Source organism: Dendrobates tinctorius, unplaced genomic scaffold, assembly GCF_039654945.1.
Source record: "Dendrobates tinctorius isolate UK_male_01 unplaced genomic scaffold, ASM3965494v1 ptg000019l, whole genome shotgun sequence".
Lineage (NCBI taxonomy): Eukaryota > Metazoa > Chordata > Amphibia > Anura > Dendrobatidae > Dendrobates > Dendrobates tinctorius.
The window spans coordinates 89,727,563-89,753,882 of NW_027361687.1; the positions used below are offsets into that span (position 1 = coordinate 89,727,563).

The window sequence follows — 26,320 nt, forward strand, 5'->3', positions numbered from 1 at the left end:
GCGCTGCGGAATATGTTAGCGCTATATAAAAAATAAAGATTATTATTATCCCTGATATTGTAGAAATTCCAAGCCGGAATTGATAATGGAGGGAGGAAAAGGATTCTCCAGTTGCAAGGAATCTGTTAAAAAGGCAAAGACAATAATTAATACAAACTACCAGCAACAACATGACAGTTATAAGTCTGCTGAATGAGAAAGCATAAAAAACAAAATCAAGGCTTACCGAAGAGTCACCATCAGATGGTCCACCGGTAATATGGAAAAGCACAAATAGGTGCCAGGGTTTTGCCTGAACTCAATATAGAGCTTTGAATAGACCCCACGTGTCATTCGCCTTGCATTGATAGGATGGATCCAAAGACGTCTCTGCCACCGCTGACGCAGGATGCGCTGTCTTGCTTCCTCCTTGTCACGAACAATCACTGCCAACTGATTGGCCTCAAAAGCAAAATCCGCATATATGCTCACCAGAACTCCTTCCTTCCATCTCTGCCACTTGCTCTACAATTTTTCAAAGCTAGGTTGTTCAAACTATCAAGATTAATGCTTCCAGTACTTTCCAGGAGCCAATCACGTTTTTGGAGCCTCCCATCTGGCTTCTGAAAAAACGGATCTGTCGAAAAAACGGATGAAAAAAAACAAATGTGACTGATTAAACGGATACGTTTTATCGGCGGATCCGCTAAACGGATCCGTCGAAAAATCGGATCAGTTGCATCCATTTGCATCCGTTTTTCACTAATATTGACGGATCCGTCTTTCTGTGGCGACGGCGGTTTTTGACTGACGCCAAAAAACTGAAGTGTGAAACAGGCCTTAATGGCTGCAGATTTTCTGCAAACATGATGCAGCAAAAGCCGCAGTATTTGCACTACGTGGGAACATGGCCTTAGGATGTACTTTTATGGACGATGTATAAAGCATTCAATGTGTCTTGTACAAAAGATTTTCCCTTCAATTACAGTTTATTATCCATTTATTCCAAACTGAATGTGTTATTCAGGATGCAGGGGTATTTAATCTTCTATTCTTATAGGAAGCACAATCCATTCATAATGTTACCTTCATCCTTTTTCAATATGATTGTCGTATTCTTGTACTCCGACCCTGTCAATGACAATCAAAAGTTACATATAGTAACATAGTATTTAAGGTTAAAGGAAGACTTTAAGACCGTCTAGTTCAACCCATATCCTATCCTAACTTGCCCTAACATGTTGATCCAGAGGAAGGCAAAAAAAACCCATGCGGTAAACACTATGCTCCACATTGGGGATAAAAATTCCTTCCCGACTCCACATACGGCAATCAGACTAGCTCCCTAGATCAACACAATATCAAGGAAACTAGTGTATATACCCTGTAATATTATACTTTTCAAGAAAGGCATCCAGTCCCTTCTTAAATTTTAGTAGAGAATCACTCATTACAACATCATTCCATAGTATCACTGCTCTTACAGTAAAGAATCCGCTTCTGTGATTATGATTAAACCTTCTTTCCTCCAGAAGTAGAGGATACCCCCTTGTCCCCGTCACAGGTCTAAGAGTAAAAAGATCATTAGAAAGGTCTTTGCATTGTCCCCGAATATATTTATACATTGTAATAAGATCACCCCTAAGCCTTTGTTTTTCCAAGCTACCATATATACTCGTGTATAAGCCGAGATTTTCAGCACATTTTTTGTGCTGAAAACGCCCCCTCGGATTATACACGAGTCATTGTCCAGAAAGCCAGTGGGGGGAGGGGGCTTCCATAAGACATCTATACTCATCCTCTGTTGCTGCATATTCGTATCTGCAATCTCTGTCCCAGCGCTGGCAGCTTCTTCCTCTGTTCAGCGATCACATGGTACCGCTCATTAAGGTAATGAATATGCACACGTCTCCACTCCCATAGGTGTGGAGCGCATATTCATTACCTTAATGAGCAGTACCATGTGACCGCTGAGCACAGCACAAGAACAAGGAAGAGCTGCCAGCACTGGACAGAGATGTATTGCAGGGACACGTGAGGAGAGTGAGTAGGATGGGGTGTGAGCCATGCTGGGGGGTTGTGAGCTATGAGGGGGTTGTGAGCCATGCTGGGGGGTTGTGAGCCATTCAGGGGGTGTGTGAGGCATGCATGGGGGGTGTGAGCCATGCATACAACAGTGGGAGCCACACATAGCAGGACAGGATGGGGGGAGCCACACAAAGCAGGACAGGATGGGGGGAGCCACACATAGCAGGACAGGTAAGAGAGAACAATGCATACCCTGCTTATACTCGAGTCAATAAGCTTACCCAGTTTTCCATTGCAAAAGTAGGTGCCTCGGCTTACACTCGGGTCGGCTTATACTCAAGTATATAAGGTAAATAACCCCAAGTGTAATAACCTGTCTTGGTGTTGCAGACCCCCTAGTGCTCTAATAACCTTGGTTGCTCTTCTCTGCACCCGCTCCAGTTCAGTTACGTCTTTCTTATACATCGGAGTCCAGAACTGTACACAGAATTCTAAGTGTGGTCGCACTAGTGACTTGTATAGGGGTAAAATTATGTTCTCCTCATGAGCATATAGATAGGATGCATTAAAAGAGGCCTATGCCTCTATTACTTTATTTGCCTTTGCAGCAGCTGCCTGACACTGGCCACTAAATGTGAGTTTATCATCCACTCATACACCCAGGTCTTTTTCAGTGACAGTTTTACCCAGTGTTTTACAATTAAGCACATAATTATACATCTTGTTTCTTCTACTCAAGTGCATGACCTTACATTTATCCCCATTAAAGCTCAATTGCCATTTATCAGCCCAAGCTTCTAGTTTCCATAAATACTCCTGTAATTTAAAATTGTCCTCCTCTGTATTGATTGCCCTGCAGAGTTTAGTGTCATCTGCAAATATTGAAATTCTACTCTGTATGCCCCCTAGAAAGGTCACTAATAAATATGCTAAAAAGAAGCGGGCACAATACTGACCCCTGTGGTACCCCACTGCTATCTGTGACCCAGTCTGAGTGTGCTCCATTAATAACCACCCTTTGCTTCCTATCCCTGAGCCAGCTCTTAACTAACACATATTTTCCCCTAGACCCATTGTTCTCATTTTATGCATCATCCTTTTGTGTGGCACCGCATCAAAAGCTTTTGAAAAGTCCATGTACACCACGTCCACTGCATTCCCTTGGTCCAGTCCGGAACTTACCTCTTCATAAAAGTTTATCAGATTAGTCTAACAGGAACGGTCCCTCATAAACCCATGTTGATATTGGGTCATTAGGTTATTCTTCTTCAGATACTCCAGTATAGCATATCTTAGAAAACCCTCCAGGATTTTACCCACAGTTGAGGTTAAGCTTACTGGCCTATAATTTCAAAGTTCAGCTTTTGTCCCCTTTTTGAATATTGGCACCACATTTGCTATATGCCAGTCCTGTGGTACATACCCTGTTATTATGGAATCTAAAGATTAAATATAATGGTCTATCTATGACTGTACTTAATTCCTGCAGTATTCGGGGGTGTATCCCATCCGGGCCCGGAGATTTGTCAATTTTAGTGATTTTTAGATGCCGCCTTACTTCCTGCTGGGTTAAGCAGGTGACATTTAATGGAGAATTTTTTTTATCACTGATCATGTTATATGTCATGGGATTTTCTTGTGTAAATACTGTTGAAAAAAAGTCACTTAGCATATTGGCTTTTTCCTCATCCTCATCTACCATTTCACCCAGACTATTTTTAAGGGGGCCGACACCATCATTTTTTAGCCTGTTACTATCTATGTAGTTAAAGAATATTTTGGGATTATTTTAACTTTCTCTGGCAATGAGTCTCTCTGTCTCAATCTTTGCTGTCTTGATTTGCTTTTTACAGAATTTATTTAATTTTCTGTATTTAGTTGTTAATGCCTCATCACTACCTACTTGCTTTAATTCTCTAAATACTTTATTTTTGTCCCTTATTGCACCCCTTACAGCTCTATTTAGCCATAGTGGTTTCCTCCTATTTCTAGCATGTTTATTCCCATACGGTATATATTGTGCACAGGTCCTATTCAGGATGCTAATAAACGTCTCCCATTTTCTTTGTGTATTTTTATGTCTCAGGATATCGTCCCAGTTAATTGCACCGAGATCATCTCTCATCCGTTGGAAATTTGCCTTCCTGAAGTTTAGTGTCCTTGTAACCCCTCTACTGCACAATTTATTAAAGGATACATGAAAACTTATTAATTTGTGATCACTATTACCCAAGTGACCCTCAACCCTTACATTTGATATGCGGTCTGGCCTGTTGGTTAATATTAGGTCTAGCAGTGCCCCCCCTCTTGTTGGGTCTTGAACCAGTTGTGAAATGTAATTGTCTCTCATAGTTGTCAAAAACCTATTACCTTTGCTGGAACTGCAGGTTTCGGTTCCCCAATGTATTTCAGGGTAGTTGAAGTCCCCCATAATACTGACTTCTTGAGTCGCTGCTTCATCTATTTGCTTTATGAGGATATTCTCCATTGCTTCCATTAAGTTATGAAAAGCAGCAGAGATTTTCCATTTTTCTGAAGTAAGAAGCTTTTGAAATTAAGAACATTTTGGCATAGTGGGAGGCTGTCTGCAGTTGCTCACATTACATTGTCATTGCACGTGACTGCAGCCCATTAGTGGTCACGGATAAGCTGCAGCAGAGTTCCAGCAGACTTAATTCAGTCTGTGTGAAGTATGAGCCCTGAAGCCCATCAGTGGCTGATAAGAGGCTGCAGCGATCATGTGAAATTAAGAGCTAATATTGCTGGAATGGTGCAGATCCGGAACGCGAGTATGATATTTTTTATTATTTTTACATACGTAACTGATGCACTCGAAAAGGGGCTGTCCAAGTAGTGAACAATACTTTAAGAAACTATGCTTGTGATCTCAAAAACTATTTTTGAGGACCAATTAACAGACTTGTATAATGCATTTTTTTTTTTTTTTTTAAACTTCTCTATTGCAGTGTGTTTTGACTATCAGCTGTAGCCTATTAAGTTCTGCCTCTGGCTGGACCTAATAAGACTGCTATGAAGGTAGACCTGGGGGTCCTTCTTTGATGCTTGGTTGTATGCTGGTGTGGCGCCCCTGAGGGTTCAGTCACCACAGAGGTACTGCACCTCCTCCTGAGGTGTGGTACCCCACCATTCAGGTAAGGTGGAGACACCTGACCACACTCCAACACCTGCATCCCACACAACATAGTAGTGTAGCAAAGCACCTTTGGTGGCTCCCTGCTTGGAACACGAAGAGTGCTGGGAGGTGGGTGGAGCTTAGACTGCACAAGAGACTGGGAGATGATTAGGACTAAGTCAGTCTGTGAGAGGAGATCCCCTGAGTGGGATGGATGGAAGGAGGTGCTGCAGCAGTCTCCTGTGACCTGGAGCTGCTGGCACGGGAAAGAGATATAGAAAGCCTGATTCTCCAAAAGGAAGATAGTTTGGTGCGGAGCGTAAGGAGAAGAAGAGAACTAAGGACTAGGGTCAGAGTGGAACCCTTCCTCAAGTTCTAAGCGCATTGCCAGGGTCCGGTCCCCGAGGTTGTATGGATACTAATGGTCCTGCAGCAGACACCGGAGGAATAGAAGTTGTCACCACTTTATTCCCACACAAGACTTGGGGGCACAACAGCAACGTGAGTGAGCCGGGACTTAGTAGCGAGGAGTCCCCGAAGCAGGCTACAGCTGTCTGCTGTGCAAGTAGAGTTCAAAGGAACATATTAAAGGAGGATCTTGAGTTTAACACACAACCACAAGTACTTCATTACAAGTGCTAGAAAGGAGACGTTCAGGAAAGGCATACAGTTGTGGCCAAAAGTATTGACATCCCTGCAATTCTGTCAGATAATACTCAGTTTCTTCCTGAAAATGATTGCAAACACAAATTCTTTGGTATTATTATCTTCATTTAATTTGTCTTAAATGAAAAAACACAAAAAGAATTGTCCTAAAGTCAAATTGGATATAATTCCACACCAAACATAAAAAAGAGGGTGGACAAAAGTATTGGCACTGTTCGAAAAATCATGTGATGCTTCTCTAATTTGTGTAATTAACAGCACCTGTAACTTACCTGAAGCACCAAACAGGTGTTGGCAATAACTAAACCACACATGCAGCCAGTTGACATGGATTAAAGTTGACTCAACCTCTGTCCTGTGTCCTTGTGTGTACCACATTGAGCATGGAGAAAAGAAAGAAGACCAAAGAACTGTCTGAGGACTTGAGAAACCAAATTGTGAGGAAGCATGAGCAACCTCTAGGCTACAAGTCCATATCCAAAGACAAGAATGTTCCTGTGTCTACCGTGCACAGTGTCATCAAGAAGTTTAAAGCCCATGGCACTGTGGCTAACCTCCCTAGATGTGGACGGAAAAGAAAAATTGACAAGAGATTTCAACGCAAGATTGTGCGTATGTTGGATAAAGAACCTCGACTAACATCCAAGCAAGTTCAGGCTGCCCTGCAGTCCGAGGGTACAACAGTGTCAACCCGTACTATCCGTCGGCAAGGAAAAGGAAAAAGAAAGGTCCAGCTTTGCAAATTCAAGTCCAATTTATTGTTAAAAACAAGTCCAAGACAGAGCAAAAAATGGTGTGTTCACATGAGTAACAAGTAGTAGATTACGCGTTTCGAACAATAGCTTGTTCTTGGGAAAGAAAAAGCTATTGTTCGAAACGCGTAATCTACTACTTGTTACTCATGTGAACACACCATTTTTTGCTCTGTCTTGGACTTGTTTTTAACAATAAATTGGAATTGAATTTGCAAAGCTGGACCTTTCTTTTTCCTTTTCCTTGGTCATTGCGTGAAGACTGCACGTGGTCCAGGCTATCCACTACACATGCCTTCAGGTGAGCTGGCTTTTTTTTTTTTTTTTCCTTTTTTGACTATCCATCGGCATCTGAATGAAAAGGGACTGTTTGGTAGGAGACCCAGGAAGACCCCACTTCTTACCCCGAGACATAAAAAAGCCAGGCTGGAGTTTGCCAAAACTTACCTGAAAAAGCCTAAAACATTTTGGAAGAATGTTCTCTGGTCAGATGAGACAAAAGTAGAGCTTTTTGGGCAAAGGCATCAACATAAAGTTTACAGGAGAAGAAAAGAGGCATTCAAAGAAAAAAACACGGTCCCTACAGTCAAACATCGCGGAGGTTCCCTGATGTTTTTGGGTTGCTTTGCTACCTCTGGCACTGGACTGCTTGACCGTGTGCATGGCTTATGAAGTCTGAAGACTACCAACAAATTTTGCAGCATAATGTAGGGCCCAGTGTGAGAAAGCTGGGTCTCCCTCAGAGGTTATGGGTCTTCCAGCAGGACAATGACCCAAAACACACTTCAAAAAGCACTAGAAAATGGTTTGAGAGAAAGCACTGGAGCCTTCTAAGGTGGCCAGCAATGAGTCCAGACCTGAATCCCATAGAACACCTGTGGATAGATCTAAAAATGGCAGTTTGGAGAAGGCACCCTTCAAATATCAGGGACCTGGAGCAGTTTGCCAAAGAAGAATGGTCTAAAATTCCAGCAGAGCATTGTAAGAAACTCATTGATTGTTACCGGAAGCGGTTGGTCGCAATTATTTTGGCTAAAGGTTGTGCAACCAAGTATTAGGCTGAGGGTGCCAATACTTTTGTCTGGCCCATTTTTGGAGTTTTGTGTGAAATGATCAATGTTTTGCTTTTTGCTTCACTCTCTTTTGTGTTTTTTTCATTTAAGACAAATTAAATGAAGATAATAATACCAAAGAATTTGTGTTTGCAATCATTTTCAGGAAGAAACTGAGTATTATCTGACAGAATTGCAGGGGTGTGAATACTTTTGGCCACAACTGTATGTTGGCGGAGTGTTGGAACGGAGTACTTCATCTTGCCTGGAGGTTGGCTGAGCCCTTGACCTGGAGGACACAGCACCGAGGCGGGCACCTGTATGCACAATAGACTGTGAGTAAAGCTTTGGAACTACATGCCCTGGTGTCCTCCGCTTATTCCTGCGCCAACCCACTCAGCACTGCTACATCTCTGTGCTTAACACTGCATCATTACGCTCTCCTCACTATCTCTCCATCTACTCTGCCCTGGGACTACAGCCCTACCTGTGGAGGGCTACACCATCATTGCTGCACCACACCATCTGTCCCAGAGAAGCAACCCTGCAGCGCTGGTCAAACTGACCAGAAACCACAGGTGGCGTCACGAATCATCTCAATAACTTTATCCCCATTACTCTACCCACTTTTACATTGACGCCCAGGGCCACGGACTGGGTCACTACCACTGTGACATCTCCCATTGAACTCCACAGGCCCGGTACCGAGTACCCCACTGCCCTGGCAGGCGACCCACTGGCTATTTGGAGTCATCTCTGATTCTGGCCATTGCTGTTACGTGTCACCTGCTGCGGAGGTCTACAGGCTCAGCACTTTCTGCATTAAACATACCAATGGTGCCAAAATATCAGTGTTAAAAAGCTGCTTCTTAAAGCCATCAAGTTTAATCTTAAAATTAACAGGTCAGGGCCGTATGCTGTATTACTAACCTGCATGCTGTATCCAAAATCAGAGCTATTTAGCTAAGATGGTTTCATGAACCTTTTTCTGGGTTGTATACAGAAAAGACTGCACAAAGACCAATGTTGATTAATATTGTCAGCTTTCATCTCTGACTGTAAATGTAAATATTATGGGGCTATTCACGAGCCACTTTTTTCAGATATGCTCCACATAGAAAAACTGGATTGGAGAGACCTCATATACTAGTTTATTTTTTCAGAAAGATCTCTCACATTTTATGACATCCTAGTGCTGCCCCTTTTTCAGCAAAGCAGTGACTAGGCAATCTGATGGTAAAAATGGAAGAACATCAAACCATTCCAGAGACACACTTTTTAGGAAAAGCAAAATGGGCACAGACATATAAATAAGACCCAATTTTGGAAGCGCTCACACTTCTGTAATTCTTTTTTAAGGCAGATCTCCCTCATCTCAAGTTACATACACATGAGTTTAGTTTTAAGAATTCATAACCATTTAAAGAGTACATACCAACACATATGACCCCAGCATCCTCCTTGTGGAGACAATCACTTTTATTCCAGCGTTTAGACCAGCAATCCTGTAGCGTTCGCTCATATCCTTTACATTGCACCTCGCTCAGCCATATGGGACCCGTTCCTTTTCCAAACCAGGCTTCTGTAGTAGCATTTGTAGCTGAGCCACATCCCAGCTGTCTACAGATGACATCGGCGTCCTTGATATCCCAATCATCATCACACACTGTTCCCCACTGTCCCTGGAAAAACACTTCCACTCTGCCAGAGCAATTTTTTCCTTCCATAAGACGTACCATGTCATTGTCTAGTAAATCACAAAAGTAACAGAAAAGTAATAAGGTACATAAGTAATGAGAAGAACATATCAGGACAAAAAAAAATGGTGCTTGTAAAGTCTTAGAATTAGCTAAATATAACCTTAGATGAAAAACATGCCAAATAAAACTCATTATTTAACAAATTTGATCAAAATGCAGAAGCACTATAAATAATTAAGTACACCCTTATTACTTTCATAGGAGTTAATGGGGCAAGTAGCCAAGTGTTCATGAACAATTAATCAAGGGCATTTAATCAGAAGCAAATGTGACCACCTCTATAAAAACAGGAGTTTTGACAGTTTGCTGGCTTGAAGAAATCAAGCTTGTAGTAACAATGCTAGAAAGGAGAGACATCAACAATGATCTTAGATAGGAACCTTATTGTTATTGCCCGTCAATCTGGGAGGGGTCATGCATCTATTTCAAGAGCTGTTTTGCTCGAAACTGTCACACCGCTCCCCCCTGTGCTCCATCATACTTACCTGTCCGTTGCATACCGTCGTGCCTCTTGAGTGAGTGCGTGCCGCTCGGTGTCCTTGCTTCCAGTCTTGCTGCCGGCTCCGGGGTCTGGCGCGCGCACATCATGCAACTGAGGCTGCGGCTGCGCGCATCTCGGGTTTTCTATCTTCCTGGAGGACCCTGACCCGGAAGACCTGTGGTGCGCCCTACCTATATCAGACAGACTCTTCCTGTAGGCTACGCCTGATTATCATTTGTGTCTGTCTATGATTCGGGTCCCTGTTCTCCCCTTCGTCTTAGTATCTCCTGGCTACCTGCTCTTTGTTGTACTGCTGCGCTACTTTCTCCTGTGCCTTCACCTTGCCTCGACTCTGATTTTTGCTCCTTTGTTCTTTTCAGTCACTGTTTATTGTTCGTTGTTTATTCTTATATGATGTTGAAATATATGTTCATACGATTAAATAAAAAACCTTGCTGCTTTTGTGTTCTCTTTTAGTGCTCACCTGCTCCAGCCTTTGCCTGCCTCCAGCTGTGTGTCACCATTCTCCTCCTGAGTGTTCCACTTCAGCCTACCCTTCGTACCGACTGAAGTCCCTCCCTGCGGTCTCCAGTCTCTTCTTCCAGCCTCAATACAGCCCGCTACGTCTCCCCGGCTTGTGTCTCCTATTGTTCATCACTTGGTACCAGCCGTCGTGGTGATAGTCTCCCCTGGGCCTGCCCCTGATGCTCCCTGTATAGGGGGTGGTCCTCACTAGGCTAGCTCACCCGGGGGAGGTTCATTGCCGTGATCCTGCGGCTTCACTTTAGGAGCTTCACAAGTTCTCACAGAAACGTGTATGGTCTCATTACACACCACCCCCTGTCATTGCTGTGCTATCTGAGACGTCTGTTTGTAATCTTGAATTTGTAAAGGATTATCCAATAAAAGTTTTCTAATTTTTAAATAAGCCTTGCGAGTGAGCTGGATCCACTTCTATTTTTCCTATTGCCTTGGACGCTGTGCAGCAGTGAGGAAGCCGTGCTCCTTCTCATGCCTGGAACTACATCTCAGGGGTGAGCTGAAATTTTCTCATTTTGTTTTTACTTATGAATCTATTTACAAACAATCTGTCAACATTAATTCTACATTGACATTCTTCACAAGTAGAAAACATTCAAGACATATGGTAATCTTCCAACGAGTAGGTGTCTCAGCAAATTCACCCCAAGGTCAGACTGTGCAGTGCTCAGAAAACTTTGAAAAAGCCCTGGAGCTAAAGTGCAGACTCTAAACACCAAAATTTGCAAGGCAAATGCATAAGTTCATGAAAAAACTGAAATAGCATGGTTTGTTTAGAAGAGAAAGCCTCATTTGAAATTGAACTTAACAAGACATTTTAGGTTTGCAAAGTTGCATCTTAATAATTCACAAGACTTCTGGAAAAAAGTCCCTTGGATGGAAAATTTAAACTGGATATATTTGGAGTGATGGTTTGGTTTTGTAGCCAATGGACCTGGGCACCTTGGAGCCATTGAGTCGACCATGAACTCCTTTCTGCACCAAAGTATTCTAGAGCCAAATGTGAGGCCATCTATTTTAGGCGTCTGGTTTCTTCCCCTGCACAGGAGGAATCCCAAGCTTTGCCTTCTGCGGTCTCCCAATCATTCCCGACCGCAGATGAGGTTGCTCAGCAAAGACATCGATCGCGGCGTCTTGCTCAAGCTAGTGCTGTCAGGTTGGTTGCTGCTGCAATCCCTGGTTCAGCTATAGCAGCCTGCACTAGCCAGCAGCGAGCAGCTCCTGGGACTAAGTCTCTCTTTCACTCCACTGAGCATGCCTGTGGGACGACCTCTCATTGAAGGTTGGAGGTCACGTGCTCAGCTCCGAATGGATCACAGGGAAGGTCTAGGAAGCCTGCAACTATAAAAGGTTTGCATCACCACCTGGCCATGCGCTAATATAGAATTATGTACTGGTGTGCGTGATGTTGGATGCATGTTTCTGGTGACTGACTCATTATAACTCCTGTTATGAGCTCATTTTCTGCTCCACCAGTTGAGAGTTCTCCTTCCATTCTCCCTCTGGTGGTGACAGGAGGTAGTGAGGTTGGTTTAAGTTGTAGTGATCTGCCACCTGATGAGGAGGATAACGATTGGATCTCTGGAGTATCAGACTGGATATAAGACAGCCGACGCCCTATCCTGGTGCTGGTGATTCAGTCTGCTTCTCAGGTCTTGGACTTCAGCTCTCTTCCAGTCTTCTCAAGTTAAGTTTGTTTTTTGCTAATGTTCACACTTGCGCTTGTTGGTCAATTCAGTTTCTTGTGTGGTCAGCTTGCTCCTGCTGGGGCTATGCTGAACTTCCACTCCTATTTATCTGTATTTGCCAATTTGCCTTTTTGTCCCTTATTAGACTGGCCTCTTTTTGCTCTGTTTCAGAATATTTCGGAGTGCTGATATAGTGGGAGAAGTCTAGTGACTTCAGGGTTAATTTTGCTATCAGACGTGTTGGACATTATTTTGGTAGGGTTTTTTGGCAGATTGCAGAAAGTGGCTTTCCTTTCCTGTCCTTTCTAGTTAGTCGGGCCCCATTGTTTGCTCAGCCTATTTTCCTGCCTTTGTTTGTGTTTTTACCTTGCCTCACCGTCACTACATGTGAGGGGCTGTCTTTCCTTTGGGGTCTGCTCTGGGGGCAGTTAGTTTTCCTCCTTTCCTGCTTTAGGCTTATGTAGCTCTCTGGTTGTGACGAGGCGTCTAGGATCATCGTAGGAACGCTCCACGACTGCTGCTAGTTGTGTGGTTAAGATCAGGGATCTGCAATCTGCATAGTTACCAACCTCTCTGGTTTTCTGAGACTTAACTTGCTGTTTTTTTCCTCCTCGGTGACCCGTTTATAACAAACTCCCCTCTCCTTTGGTTGTGCTTGTAATAGGGTTATCAGAGTTAGAGTCAGTGCCTGGTAGTGGCATTGCCTATGCGCCACAGTACACCCTGTTCTCTTTGCACGTGTTAGGCTAGTTTTACATTTGCGTTTGGAGGCGTGGCGGAAGCTCGCCGTGAAGCTCCGCCCCCTGACGCGCCTCCTCCAGTCAGCTCCACCCTATCTTTAGCATTGGGTATGCAGGTCATGCGCAGGTATGCTTTTGCCGCCGCATGCGTCCCTTTGACAGTGCTGCGACCGCACGAAAATGCAACACGTTGCGTTTGGCATAGGCCGCCGCACCATCAAAAGGATGCATGCGGTGGCAAAAGCATACCTGCACACAGCATGCTTACCCAATGCTAAAGATAGTGTACACAGGCCACATTCTGTGGCATGTGCCCATTGGCGGAGCAGACCGTAGGAGGCGTGGCATGGGGCGAGCTTCACGGCGAGCGTCCGCTGCACCTCCAAATGCAAATATGAAACCAGCCTTAGCACCAGAGTGTGCTAGCCTGCACAAGGCACGACTGTGTCGCATGTACAGCAGCGTCAGTCAGTGCGGCGCCATGCTCAGTTAGTGCGCTTTCCAGAACCTAAGCTTAGGCTGTTTAGTGGCGTCCGCCAGAGCGGCGCTGTATGCACATCGTACGATTAACCTATAGTTGCTCTCCTTGGCACCTCAGTTGTGGCACCGAGTGTTGGTGGGTCTAGAGGGACTCTAGCCCTGTGTCTTTGGGGCAGAGTCCTGTGTCTGCACACGAGCACTCACTTTGCCAAAGTCTGTAAGCATAACAGGCTATGGCATCTCTGTTCCACGTTAGCAAGACTCTGTGAAGCAACAGAGTCCGCCTCTGTACACACCGGATGACGTTAACCTGCATGCGTTCATCTGTTATACCGCCATTACCAAGCAGCAGGTAACATCTCTGCACGGTGGACCCCGGGCTGCGAACGCACATTATACCGTCCTTATTGTTCGGTGTGTTCCGCAAGCCCTCAACAATCTATCCATAAGTTAAAGCTTGGTCAAAGCTGAGTTAGACAACAGGACAATGATCCAAAGCACACCAGAATATCTGCATCTGAATGGATTAAAATGCAAAAAATCAAGGAAAATCAACCTCGACTCAAAGGAAATGCTTAGGGAGAACCCTAAGAAATCTGTGCATAAACATTTATCCACATTATCCACAAACCTCACTCAACTTAAGCAACTTTGTAAAGAGTGGCCCAAAAATCCTCCAAATTATGTGAAACTAAAAGTCATGCAGAGATTGATAAGTTCAAGTTATTGTTGCTAAATTTGCTTCCACAAGTCATTCCATGGGGTGAAATACTGTTTCTGCATTTTGGTTTAGATTGTTAAAGTAATATTACAGTATGATTTGTCATGTGTTTATCTCAAGCTTCATTTAACGTTTAGACCTTCTAACGACCAGAGGTAATTACTAGAGCTGAGCGAAACGGGTCGAAAAATTTCAAAAGTCGCCGACTTTTGGTAAAGTCGGGTTTCATGAAACAAAACCCGACCCTAGGGTGAGGTCGGCCACAAGATCGGCGACATTAACGCCAAAGTCGCGTTTCAAAAGTTTGTTTCCGCCCTTTTTCAGCCAATCAGGATCCACGGACACTGTGGGCAACGTGATGACATAGGCAGGGGCCACCACCATCTTTGAGAAGGGCATGCAAGTGATTGGCTTGCTTTGGGGGGCATCACAGGGGGTATAAAAGGGCGTGCACGCCGACCGCCATGTTACTCATGCTGATCTCAGAATAGGGAGATAGGGAGAGTTGCTGCTGCTGCTGATTCTGTAGGGAGAGCGTTAGGCAGGGAAGAAGACACCAAAAACTGCTTCTGCTGCTAGTGATTTTGCCTGTACAACACACCAGTCACTGTGTGTGCAGTGCAAGTGGAGGCTATATTTTGCTGGATCAGCTGTGTTGGTTGTTAGGCTGCCTTATAAGGCTTCCTGATAGCTGCATTGCTGTTTTCCCACTGCTCTGCAAACTGCTTTTTTAAAAGCAATCCAAATTTTTTTTTTGTCCTGGTGAGGTATTGAATGTGCATTTTTTCACACCATACAGCGGTGTACGCTCCTCACACAGTTATCACGGCCACAGTGAAGCTATCTGTGTGTGACTCTGTAAGAATAAGTCGAGGACATGTTCCGTTCTTACAGACCTCCACCTTCTAGTTTTGTCTGCTTTACAAACAGTTAAGTACATTTGCTGTTTGATCACATTCAAAACTATAGAGAGACAGCGTGTGTCAGTCCGTATACTTAAAAAAACGGAGCTTGACAATTTTATGGACACCGGTGTACGTGCACGCTCCTCTCTCAGTACCGTGTAACGGCTGTTATCATGGCCACAGCGAAGCTATCTGTGTGTCACTCTGTAAGAATAAGTCGAGGACATGTTCCGTTCTTACAGACCTACACTTCCTATTCTGCCCAATTCTATATACACCTTGTAGTTTGTCATACACTAGTCAATTTCTGCCTGTGATATAGCGGTGTGATATTCACTGGGCCTCACACAACAGTGTCCACAAGTGTGTTCAGAAATTCTACATCTCCCCCTGTCCTATAGTGACATTTTTCACTCCTGCGACATTGAGCCTGTGACATAGCAGTGTGATATTAACTGGGCCTCACACAATCCAACAGTGTCCACAAGTGTGTTCAGAAATTCAACGTCTCCCCTGTCCTATTGTGACATTTTTCACACCTGCGACATTGAGCCTGTGACATTGCAGTGTGATATTCCCTGGGCCTCACACAATCCGACAGTGTCCACAAGTGTGTTCAGAAATTCAACATCTCCCCTGTCCTATAGTGACATTTTTCACACCTGCGACATTGAGCCTGTGACATAGCGGTGTGATATTAACTGGGCCTCACACAACAGTGTCCACAAGTGTGTTGAGAAATTCTACATCTCCCCTGTCCTATAGTGACATTTTTCACACCTGCGACATTGAGCCTGTGACATAGCGGTGTGATATAAACTGGGCCTCACACAACAGTGTCCACAAGTGTGTTCAGAAATTCTACATCTCCCCTGTCCTATAGTGACATTTTTCAAACCTGCGACATTGAGCCTGTGACATAGCGGTGTGATATTAACTGGGCCTCACACAATCCAACAGTGTCCACAAGTGTGTTCAGAAATTCGACGTCTCCCCTGTCCTATTGTGACATTTTTCACACCTGCGACATTGAGCCTGTGACATTGCAGTGTGATATTCCCTGGGCCTCACACAATCCGACAGTGTCCACAAGTGTGTTCAGAAATTCTACATCTCCCCTGTCCTATAGTGACATTTTTCACACCTGCGACATTGAGCCTGTGACATAGCGGTGTGATATTAATTGGGCCTCACACAACAGTGTCCACAAGTGTGTTCAGAAATTCTAAATCTCCCCTGTCATATAGTGACATTTTTCACACCTGCGACATTGAGCCTGTGACATAGCGGTGTGATATAAAGTGGGCCTCACACAACAGTGTCCACAAGTGTGTTCAGAAATTCTACATCTCCCCTGTCCTATAGTGACATTTTTCACACCTGCGACATTGAGCCTGTGACATAGCGGTGTGATATTAACTGGGCCTCACACAACAGTGTCCAAAAGTGTGTTCAGAAATTCGACGTCTCCCCTGTCCTATAGTGACATTTTTGACACCTGCGACATTGAGCCTGTGACATAGCGGTGTGATATTAACTGGGCCTCACACAATCCAACAGTGTCCACAAGTGTGTTCAGAAATTCTACATCTCCCCTGTCCTATAGTGACATTTTTCACACCTACGATATTGAGCCTGTGACATAGCGGTGTGATATTAACTGGGCCTCACACAACAGTGTCCACAAGTGTGTTCAGAAATTCAAAATCTCCCCTGTCATATAGTGACATTTTTCACATCTGCGACATTGAGCCTGTGACATAGCGGTGTGATATTAACTGGGCCTCACACAACAGTGTCCACAAGTGTGTTCAGAAATTCTACATCTCCCCTGTCCTATAGTGACATTTTTCACACCTGCGACATTGAGCCTGTGACATAGCGGTGTGATATTAACTGGGCCTCACACAACAGTGTCCACAAGTGTGTTCAGAAATTCTACATCTCCCCTGTCCTATAGTGACATTTTTCACACCTGTGACATTGAGCCTGTGACATTGCGGTGTGATATTAACTGGGCCTCACACAACAGTGTCCACAAGTGTGTTCAGAAATTCAACATCTCCCCTGTCCTATAGTGACATTTTTCACACCTGCGACATTGAGCCTGCGACATAGCGGTGTGATATTAACTGGTCCTCACACAACAGTGTCCACAAGTGTGTTCAGAAATTCTACATCTCCCCTGTCCTATAGTGACATTTTTCACACCTGCGACATAGCGGTGTGATATTAACTGGGCCTCACACAACAGTGTCCACAAGTGTGTTCAGAAATTCAACATCTCCCCTGTCCTATAGTGACATTTTTCACACCTGCAACATTGAGCCTGTGACATAGCAGTGTGATATTAACTGGGCCTCACACAACAGTGTCCACAAGTGTGTTCAGAAATTCTACATCTCCCCTGTCCTATAGTGACATTTTTCACACCTGCGACATTGAGCCTGTGACATAGCGGTGTGATATTAACTGGGCCTCACACAATAGTGTCCACAAGTGTGTTCAGAAATTCTAAATCTCCCCTGTCCTATAGTGACATTTTTCACACCTGCGACATTGAGCCTGTGACATAGCGGTGTGATATTAACTGGGCCTCACACAATCCAACAGTGTCCAGAAATGTGTTCAGAAATTCTACATCTCCCCTGTCCTTTAGTGACATTTTTCACACCTACGACATTGAGCCTGTGACATAGCGGTGTGATATTAACTGGGCCTCACACAATCCAACAGTGTCCAGAAATGTGTTCAGAAATTCTACATCTCCCCTGTCCTTTAGTGACATTTTTCACACCTACGACATTGAGCCTGTGACATAGCGGTGTGATATTAACTGGGCCTCACACAACAGTGTCCACAAGTGTGTTCAGAAATTCTACATCTCCCCTGTCCTATAGTGACATTTTTCACACCTGCGACATTGAGCCTGTGACATTGCGGTGTGATATTAACTGGGCCTCACACAACAGTGTCCACAAGTGTGTTCAGAAATTCAATATCTCCCCTGTCCTATAGTGACATTTTTCACACCTGCGACATTGAGCCTGCGACATAGCGGTGTGATATTAACTGGTCCTCACACAACAGTGTCCACAAGTGTGTTCAGAAATTCTACATCTCCCCTGTCCTATAGTGACATTTTTCACACCTGCGACATAGCGGTGTGATATTAACTGGCCCTCACACAACAGTGTCCACAAGTGTGTTCAGAAATTCAACATCTCCCCTGTCCTATAGTGACATTTTTCACACCTGCGACATTGAGCCTGTGACATAGCGGTGTGATATTAACTGGGCCTCACACAACAGTGTCCACAAGTGTGTTCAGAAATTCTACATCTCCCCTGTCCTATAGTGACATTTTTCACACCTGCGACATTGAGCCTGTGACATAGCGGTGTGATATTAACTGGGCCTCTCACAATCCAACAGTGTCCACAAGTGTGTTCAGAAATTCTACATCTCCCCTGTCCTATAGTGACATTTTTCACACCTGCGACATTGAGCCTGTGACATAGCGGTGTGATATTAACTGGGCCTCACACAACAGTGTCCAAAAGTGTGTTCAGAAATTTGACGTCTCCCCTGTCCTATAGTGACATTTTTGACACCTGCGACATTGAGCCTGTGACATAGCAGTGTGATATTAACTGGGCCTCACACAATCCAACAGTGTCCACAAGTGTGTTCAGAAATTCTACATCTCCCCTGTCCTATAGTGACATGTTTCACACCTACGACATTGAGCCTGTGACATAGCGGTGTGATATTAACTGGGCCTCACACAACAGTGTCCACAAGTGTGTTCAGAAATTCTAAATCTCCCCTGTCCTATAGTGACATTTTTCACACCTGCGACATTGAGCCTGTGACATAGCGGTGTGATATTAACTGGGCCTCACACAATCCAACAGTGTCCACAAGTGTGTTCAGAAATTCTACATCTCCCCTGTCCTATAGTGACATTTTTCACACCTACGATATTGAGCCTGTGACATAGCGGTGTGATATTAACTGGGCCTCACACAACAGTGTCCACAAGTGTGTTCAGAAATTCTAAATCTCCCCTGTCATATAGTGACATTTTTCACATCTGCGACATTGAGCCTGTGACATAGCGGTGTGATATTAACTGGGCCTCACACAACAGTGTCCACAAGTGTGTTCAGAAATTCTACATCTCCCCTGTCCTATAGTGACATTTTTCACACCTGCGACATTGAGCCTGTGACATAGCGGTGTGATATTAACTGGGCCTCACACAACAGTGTCCACAAGTGTGTTCAGAAATTCTAAATCTCCCCTGTCCTATAGTGACATTTTTCACACCTGCGACATTGAGCCTGTGACATAGCGGTGTGATATTAACTGGGCCTCACACAATCCAACAGTGTCCAGAAATGTGTTCAGAAATTCTACATCTCCCCTGTCCTTTAGTGACATTTTTCACACCTACGACATTGAGCCTGTGACATAGTGGTGTGATATTAACTGGGCCTCACACAACAGTGTCCACAAGTGTGTTCAGAAATTCTACATCTCCCCTGTCCTATAGTGACATTTTTCACACCTGCGACATTGAGCCTGTGACATTGCGGTGTGATATTAACTGGGCCTCACACAACAGTGTCCACAAGTGTGTTCAGAAATCCAACATCTCCCCTGTCCTATAGTGACATTTTTCACACCTGAGACATTGAGACTGCGACATAGCGGTGTGATATTAACTGGTCCTCACACAACAGTGTCCACAAGTGTGTTCAGAAATTCTACATCTCCCCTGTCCTATAGTGACATTTTTCACACCTGCGACATAGCGGTGTGATATTAACTGGGCCTCACACAACAGTGTCCACAAGTGTGTTCAGAAATTCAACATCTCCCCTGTCCTATAGTGACATTTTTCACACCTGCAACATTGAGCCTGTGACATAGCAGTGTGATATTAACTGGGCCTCACACAACAGTGTCCACAAGTGTGTTCAGAAATTCTACATCTCCCCTGTCCTATAGTGACATTTTTCACACCTGCGACATTGAGCCTGTGACATAGCGGTGTGATATTAACTGGGCCTCACACAATAGTGTCCACAAGTGTGTTCAGAAATTCTACATCTCCCCTGTCCTATAGTGACATTTTTCACACCTGCGACATTGAGCCTGTGACATAGCGGTGTGATATTAACTGGGCCTCACACAACATTGTCCACAAGTGTGTTCAGAAATTCAACATCTCCCCTGTCCTATAGTGACATTTTTCACACCTGCGACATTGAGCCTGTGACATAGCGGTGTGATATTTACTGGGCCTCACACAATAGTGTCCACAAGTGTGTTCAGAAATTCTACATCTCCCCTGTCCTATAGTGACATTTTTCACACCTGCGACATTGAGCCTGTGACATAGCGGTGTGATATTAACTGGGCCTCACACAACATTGTCCACAAGTGTGTTCAGAAATTCAACATCTCCCCTGTCCTATAGTGACATTTTTCACACCTGCGACATTGAGCCTGTGACATAGCGGTGTGATATTTACTGGGCCTCACACAATAGTGTCCACAAGTGTGTTCAGAAATTCTACATCTCCCCTGTCCTATAGTGACATTTTTCACACCTGCGACATTGAGCCTGTGACATAGCGGTGTGATATTAACTGGGCCTCACACAACAGTGTCCACAAGTGTGTTCAGAAATTCTAAATCTCCCCTGTCCTATAGTGACATTTTTCACACCTGCGACATTGAGCCTGTGACATAGCGATGTGATATTAACTGGGCCTCACACAACAGTGTCCACAAGTGTGTTCAGAAATTCTACATCTCCCCTGTCCTTTAGTGACATTTTTCACACCTGCGACATTGATCCTGTGACATAGCGGTGTGATATTCACTGGGCCTCACACAATCCAACAGTGTCCACAAGTGTGTTCAGAAATTCTACGTCTCCCCTGTCCTATATACACCTTGTACCTTGTTTTACATTACTATATAGTTTGTGGGATTTTGTGTACATTTTTACCAAAAATGAGGAAGGCTGGTGGAAGAGGCCGTGGAATTGGGCGGGGGGTTGCCCGCTGGTAATGATGGTGTTGGTGGTGGATCTGATGGTAGTGGCAAAAGCAACATAGGACTGAATGCAGGAGGTGTTGAGCCTGCGTCATCATCTGGCTCCACAAGGCCTCGAAGGCTTAGTTTTCTAGGAATTGGCAAACCGCTTTTAAAGCCAGAGCATCAGGAAAAAGTTTTGGCTTACATCGCTGACTCAGTCTCCAGCTCTACCGCCTCCTCTTCTGAAGTTGTAAAAAATAAAAGCACTGAGTCGTCATTGGAGGCTCATGTTCATGAACCACACCTTTCCTTGTGTCCTTCACCCCAACCAAGATTTAAGGCTGGTTTCACATTAGCGCATTTTCAGTGCGCGCACGGCCGGGGGTAGCTCCGCCCCCGAGCCGGCTCTCTGCCCGGCGTGCCCGCCCCTTCCTTGTAGCGCCGCCTCCTAGCGGACAGCGGCGCCTGCGATCGGCGCACCCTATCTTTAGCATAGGGTGCGCCGATCGTGCGCAGGCCGTGCGCTAGTTGCGCTTTGACCTGCGCTGCGCACTTTTGACGGTGCGCCGTGCTCGCCAAAATCAAACTTTTCGGATTTTGGCGCGCACGGCGCACCGTCAAAAGTGCGCAGCGCAGGTCAAAGCGCAACTAGCGCACGGCCTGCGCACGATCGGCGCACCCTATGCTAAAGATAGGGTGCGCCGATCGCAGGCGCCGCTGTCCGCTAGGAGGCGGCGCTACAAGGAAGGGGCGGGCACGCCGGGCAGAGAGCCGGATCGGGGGCGGAGCTACCCCCGGCCGTGCGCGCGCTGAAAATGCGCTAATGTGAAACCAGCCTAAGGATGACGCAGGCCATACAACTGATTACTCCATGGAGCTGTTTTCACTTACCACGCCTGGGTTATCAAGTGAAATGGTGAATTACCCAGGCCAAGATGAATCTGACATGGAGTGCACTGATGCACAGCCACTGATAGATGATTCTGCTGGTACATTCAGTCAGAGCACTACATTGTCCTCGCAGTGTAATGAGCCAGATTCTGACCCTGATGAGACTCAGGTGCCCCTTCCCGCATACTATACCACCATACACGGTGACACAGAGGAAGGTGCACATGACATTGAAGAGGAGGTGATGGATGACCCAGTTGTTGACCCAGATTGGCATCCATTGGGGGAAGAGGGTGCTGCTTCCAATAGCTCAGATGAGGAGGAGGAGCATCCACAGCAGACATCGACATCGCAACAGCTGTTATCTGGCAGGCCCGGAGCATTCCAAAGACAGGTTCCAAAAATCAAAAGAGTTGCTGGACAGCTTGTCCAGACGGTCAAAATAGCACAGCGTGCTAGGCCGCAAAATGTCTTCCAAAGTAAGAAGAGTGCAGTGTGGCACTTTTTTGAACAAAATCCTCATGATCAGGCCAAGGTTATCTGTAAGAAGTGCGCAAAGACCTTTAGCCGAGGGAAAAATCTGAAAAATTTGACTACTAGTTGCATGCTTAGACATTTAACCAGCATGCACTTGCAAGCGTGGACACAACACCAAACCTCAAGTACCACAACTGATCACAAAGAAGGTAACATTGTTTCCTCCACTGTAAGCCCACCGGTTAGCACAGCAGCAAATGTTGAGGTGTCGTTGCAAGGCCAAAGCAGTCAGGGAATCCCACTGTTATATCAATGAAAGACTGAATCTAGGCCATCAGAAAGAACACCAACTCCATCACCATCATTAACCCTCTTTCAGTCCGCCCTGTCCACCGCTAGTTCCACCATATGCAGCTCTCAAGACCAGCTCACCCTCCCAGAGACTATGAGTAGGTCAAGAAAGTACTCAGTCTCTCATCCGCGTACACTGGGTTTGAACGCCCACATTGCCAAACTAATCTCGTTAGAGATGATGCCCTATCGGTTGGTGGAAAGCGCAGCTTTCCGCGAACTCATGGCCTATGTAGTACCACGCTATGACCTACCCAGTCACCACTTCTTCTCTCGCAAAGCCATCCCAGCCCTCCACCATCATGTGAAAAACCGCATTGTCCATGCACTCAAGCAGTCAGTGAGTGGAAAGGTGCACCTCACAACAGATGCATGGTCCAGTCGGCATGGCCAGGGCCGTTACGTGTCCATCACTGCACACTGGGTTAATGTGGTGGATGCAGGGTCCACAGGGGACAGCGGTGGTGGGACAGTGCTGCCTAGCCCACGGTATAGGAAACAGTTGGCTGTAGGCGTTCAACCCTCCACCTCCTCCTCCTCCTCCAGAAGCGAAAGCTCGTCCACAGAGTGCAGTCGTACGAGCACTCCATCTGCAGCTGCCACTGTTGCACACGAGGTGTCCCCCTATCGAGCAGCTAGTGGAAAGCGTCAGCAGGCTGTGTTGCAGATGATGTGTTTGGGCGACAGACACACCGCGGAGGTGCTGGACGAGTACTTTCAGCGACAAACTGAGTCATGGCTGGGCAGTATACATCTTGAGGCTGGCAAGGTAGTTAGTGATAACGGCCGTAATTTTGTGGCAGCCATAGCCCTTTCAAAACTCAGCCACATACCTTGCTTGGCTCACACCTTGAACCTGGTGGTGCAGTGCTTCCTCAACAATTATCCGGAGTTAACAGCCCTGCTCCAGAAGGTGCGAAGACTGTGCGCGCACATCCGCCGGTCGCCTGTACACTCCATTCGTATGCAGAAGCTGCAGCGATTGCTCCACCTTCCCAACCACCGCCTCATTATCGACATTGCAACAAGGTTGAACTCCACCCTGCACATGGTTGAGCGGCTGTGCGAACAGAGGCAGGCCATAATGCATTTGTGGGAGGATACACGGCCAGGCACTTTGAGAGCAGACATGGAGTTGACAGGTGTGCAGTGGTCGAAGCTGAAAGACCTCTGTAAAGTCCTTCAGTGTTTTGAGGAATGCACACGGCTGGTAAGCGCAGACGACGCCATCCTAAGCATGAGCATCCCAATTATGCGATTGCTCATGCTAACTTTGACGCACCTTAAGGAGCAGGCGTCTGCAGCCAATGTTGACGAGGAGGAAGAGGAGGAGGGAATCCTTGATGACATTCAGCCATTGTCTGCTAATGGGACCTCTCCTGGACGAGGTGGAGGAAGAAGAGGATGAGGATGATGATGATGGGGATGATTACGTAGGGGAGGAGGATGCATCTCGTGGGGCAAGTGAAAATGTTGGCGTGGCAAGGTCTGGTACAGGGTTTGTGAGTGACTGGAGGGATGTGGATTTGCCAAAAAGTGCTCCTCCAACCAGCACTCGCAGTGCATCATTGACACCGGGAACATTGGCCCACATGTCAGATTATGCCTTGCAGATCCTAAAAAGGGACCCCAGCATTGCCAAAATGATGAACGATGACGACTACTGGTTGGCCAGCATCCTGGGTCCACGCTATGAAGGCAAATTACAAAACATCATGCCACACGAGAACCTTGACCTATTACTGGCTAATAAACAAACAACTCTGGTAAACTGGTTGGTTGAAGCATTCCCAGCACACAGCAGTGGTGATGGTTCTCACACGAGCCGTACGGGCCGGGGGCAGCTTGGCAGAGGTGTTCGTGGTGCACACAGCAGAAGTGGCGTTGGAGACAGGGGTTTCATGACAATGTTGTGGACTGATTTTTCAAGTACCGCTCACACAACTGGTAATACTGCATCGATGGAAAGTGACAGGAGACAGCAGTTGTCAACTATGGTTACAAACTACTTTTCCTCCCATATTGATGTTCTCCCGCACAGGTCATTTTTGGGCCGCTAAACTGGACACCTGGCCTGAATTGGCACAATATGCCTTACAGGAGCTCGCTTGCCCAGCTGCAAGTGTGCTATCGGAAAGAGTCTTCAGTGCAGCTGGATCAATCCTGACTAGTGTTGAGCGATACCGTTCAATACCCAAAAATATCGTATCGGATGGTATCGCCCGATACGAAAAAAATATCGGGTATCGCCGATTCCGATACCGGAAGTCCCATTCAAGTCAATGGGACTTCCGGTATCGGAATTTAAAAAAGCCCTTTATTTCCTTGTTGGCTAATTCTACATAATTGAAAACAAATAAAAATCATGTAGAATGTATTGTGGGAGGTGGAGGAGACATTAAAGGCATAGTGGTTTATTCAAATCACATGGCATAGCATTAATTCCAATTTTTTTTTCAAGACGTTCGGAGTTAAAAAGATATTGACTATGTTAACTTTTTTATATTTAGTCAGATATGTATGTTTCACAACTTCCATGCTCTTCACCTTCTTTTGTACTTCTCCCACACTTTCTCCTTCATGATCCGCAGCAGTAGCATTTTTTTCATCAACTTTTTCTTCACCTTATTCATCTTCTTCTTCTTCTTCACCTTCTTCCCATTAATTTTTTTTTCCATTCTTCATATTCTTCTTATTCAGCTATTATTAAGTTTCATATGCTCTTTCTTCATCTTCTTCCTATTCTTCTTTTTCTTCATTTTCTTATGGTGACAGGCATTCCTGTAGTACTTATCTATAAAAGTTATAAGATTACACCTTACGTTCTGCCTGTCACAAAAGATTTAGAACAGGATTTGTCCGCGTTCAGTTTGGCCTGCAGTAGCAAGCATTTTCCAGGGGCACCACGAGGAGAAACGGACTCACCCCCATTTACTGCTTAGTCTTCTTCTGCTTATAATTTTGATTTCTTCTATGCTGATTTTTAGTCTTATGCTTAATGTTCTTCTGCTTTCTGTTCTTCTGCTTTTGCTTCTTCTGCTTCTTGTTCCTCTGTCTTTTGTTCTGTATCTTGGTGGTTGTCTTCATGTTCTTTGTCCTCTTGGTCTTATTATTTAGGGTCATATTTCTGGTCTTCTTTGGTGTTGTCTTCATGGTCATCGTCATCAGGGTCGTCGTCATGGAGATCAATAAGGATTACCAAAGACAATTTCAAAAAGCTTGATCTTGGAAATGTACCAGAAGGTATAAGAAGGCTGAGAAACTGGCGAGAACCAGCTGACAGTACTGGAACCCGTAGTGGCAGCAGAAGGAACAATAGCCAATGGCACTACTGAGGAACAGCTGACGGTGCTGGACCCCGGTTACTATGCAGGAGGCACCTGTGCTAGAAACCACTACCAAGGACCAGCTGACGTTGCTGGACCTCGGATACAGAGATGGAGGCACCTAGGCCAAAGGCTCTGGCGAGAACCAGCAGACATTGCTGGAACCCGGATGGGTAGCAGAAGTAACAAGAGCCAATGGCACTACCGAGGAACAACTGATGGTGCCGGACCACGGTTACTAAGCAGAAGGTACCTGTGCTAAAAAGCACTACCAAGGACCAGCTGACGGTGCTAGA

General features: G+C 45.4%; 1 protein-coding gene across 1 annotated transcript in view; it reads right to left on the minus strand.

The window, feature by feature from the left end:
• Positions 1–8,799: 8,799 nt before the first annotated feature.
• LOC141082677 (scavenger receptor cysteine-rich type 1 protein M130-like) overlaps positions 8,800–26,320 on the minus strand; it is a 136,241-nt gene continuing 118,720 nt past the window's right edge. Inside the window, exons 8-9 of the mRNA XM_073566625.1 lie at positions 9,046–9,357; positions 8,800–8,840 (exon numbers count right to left, since the gene is read on the minus strand). Coding sequence (XP_073422726.1) covers positions 8,800–8,840; positions 9,046–9,357 — 353 coding nt within the window. The remainder of the gene's footprint in view (positions 8,841–9,045; positions 9,358–26,320) is intronic.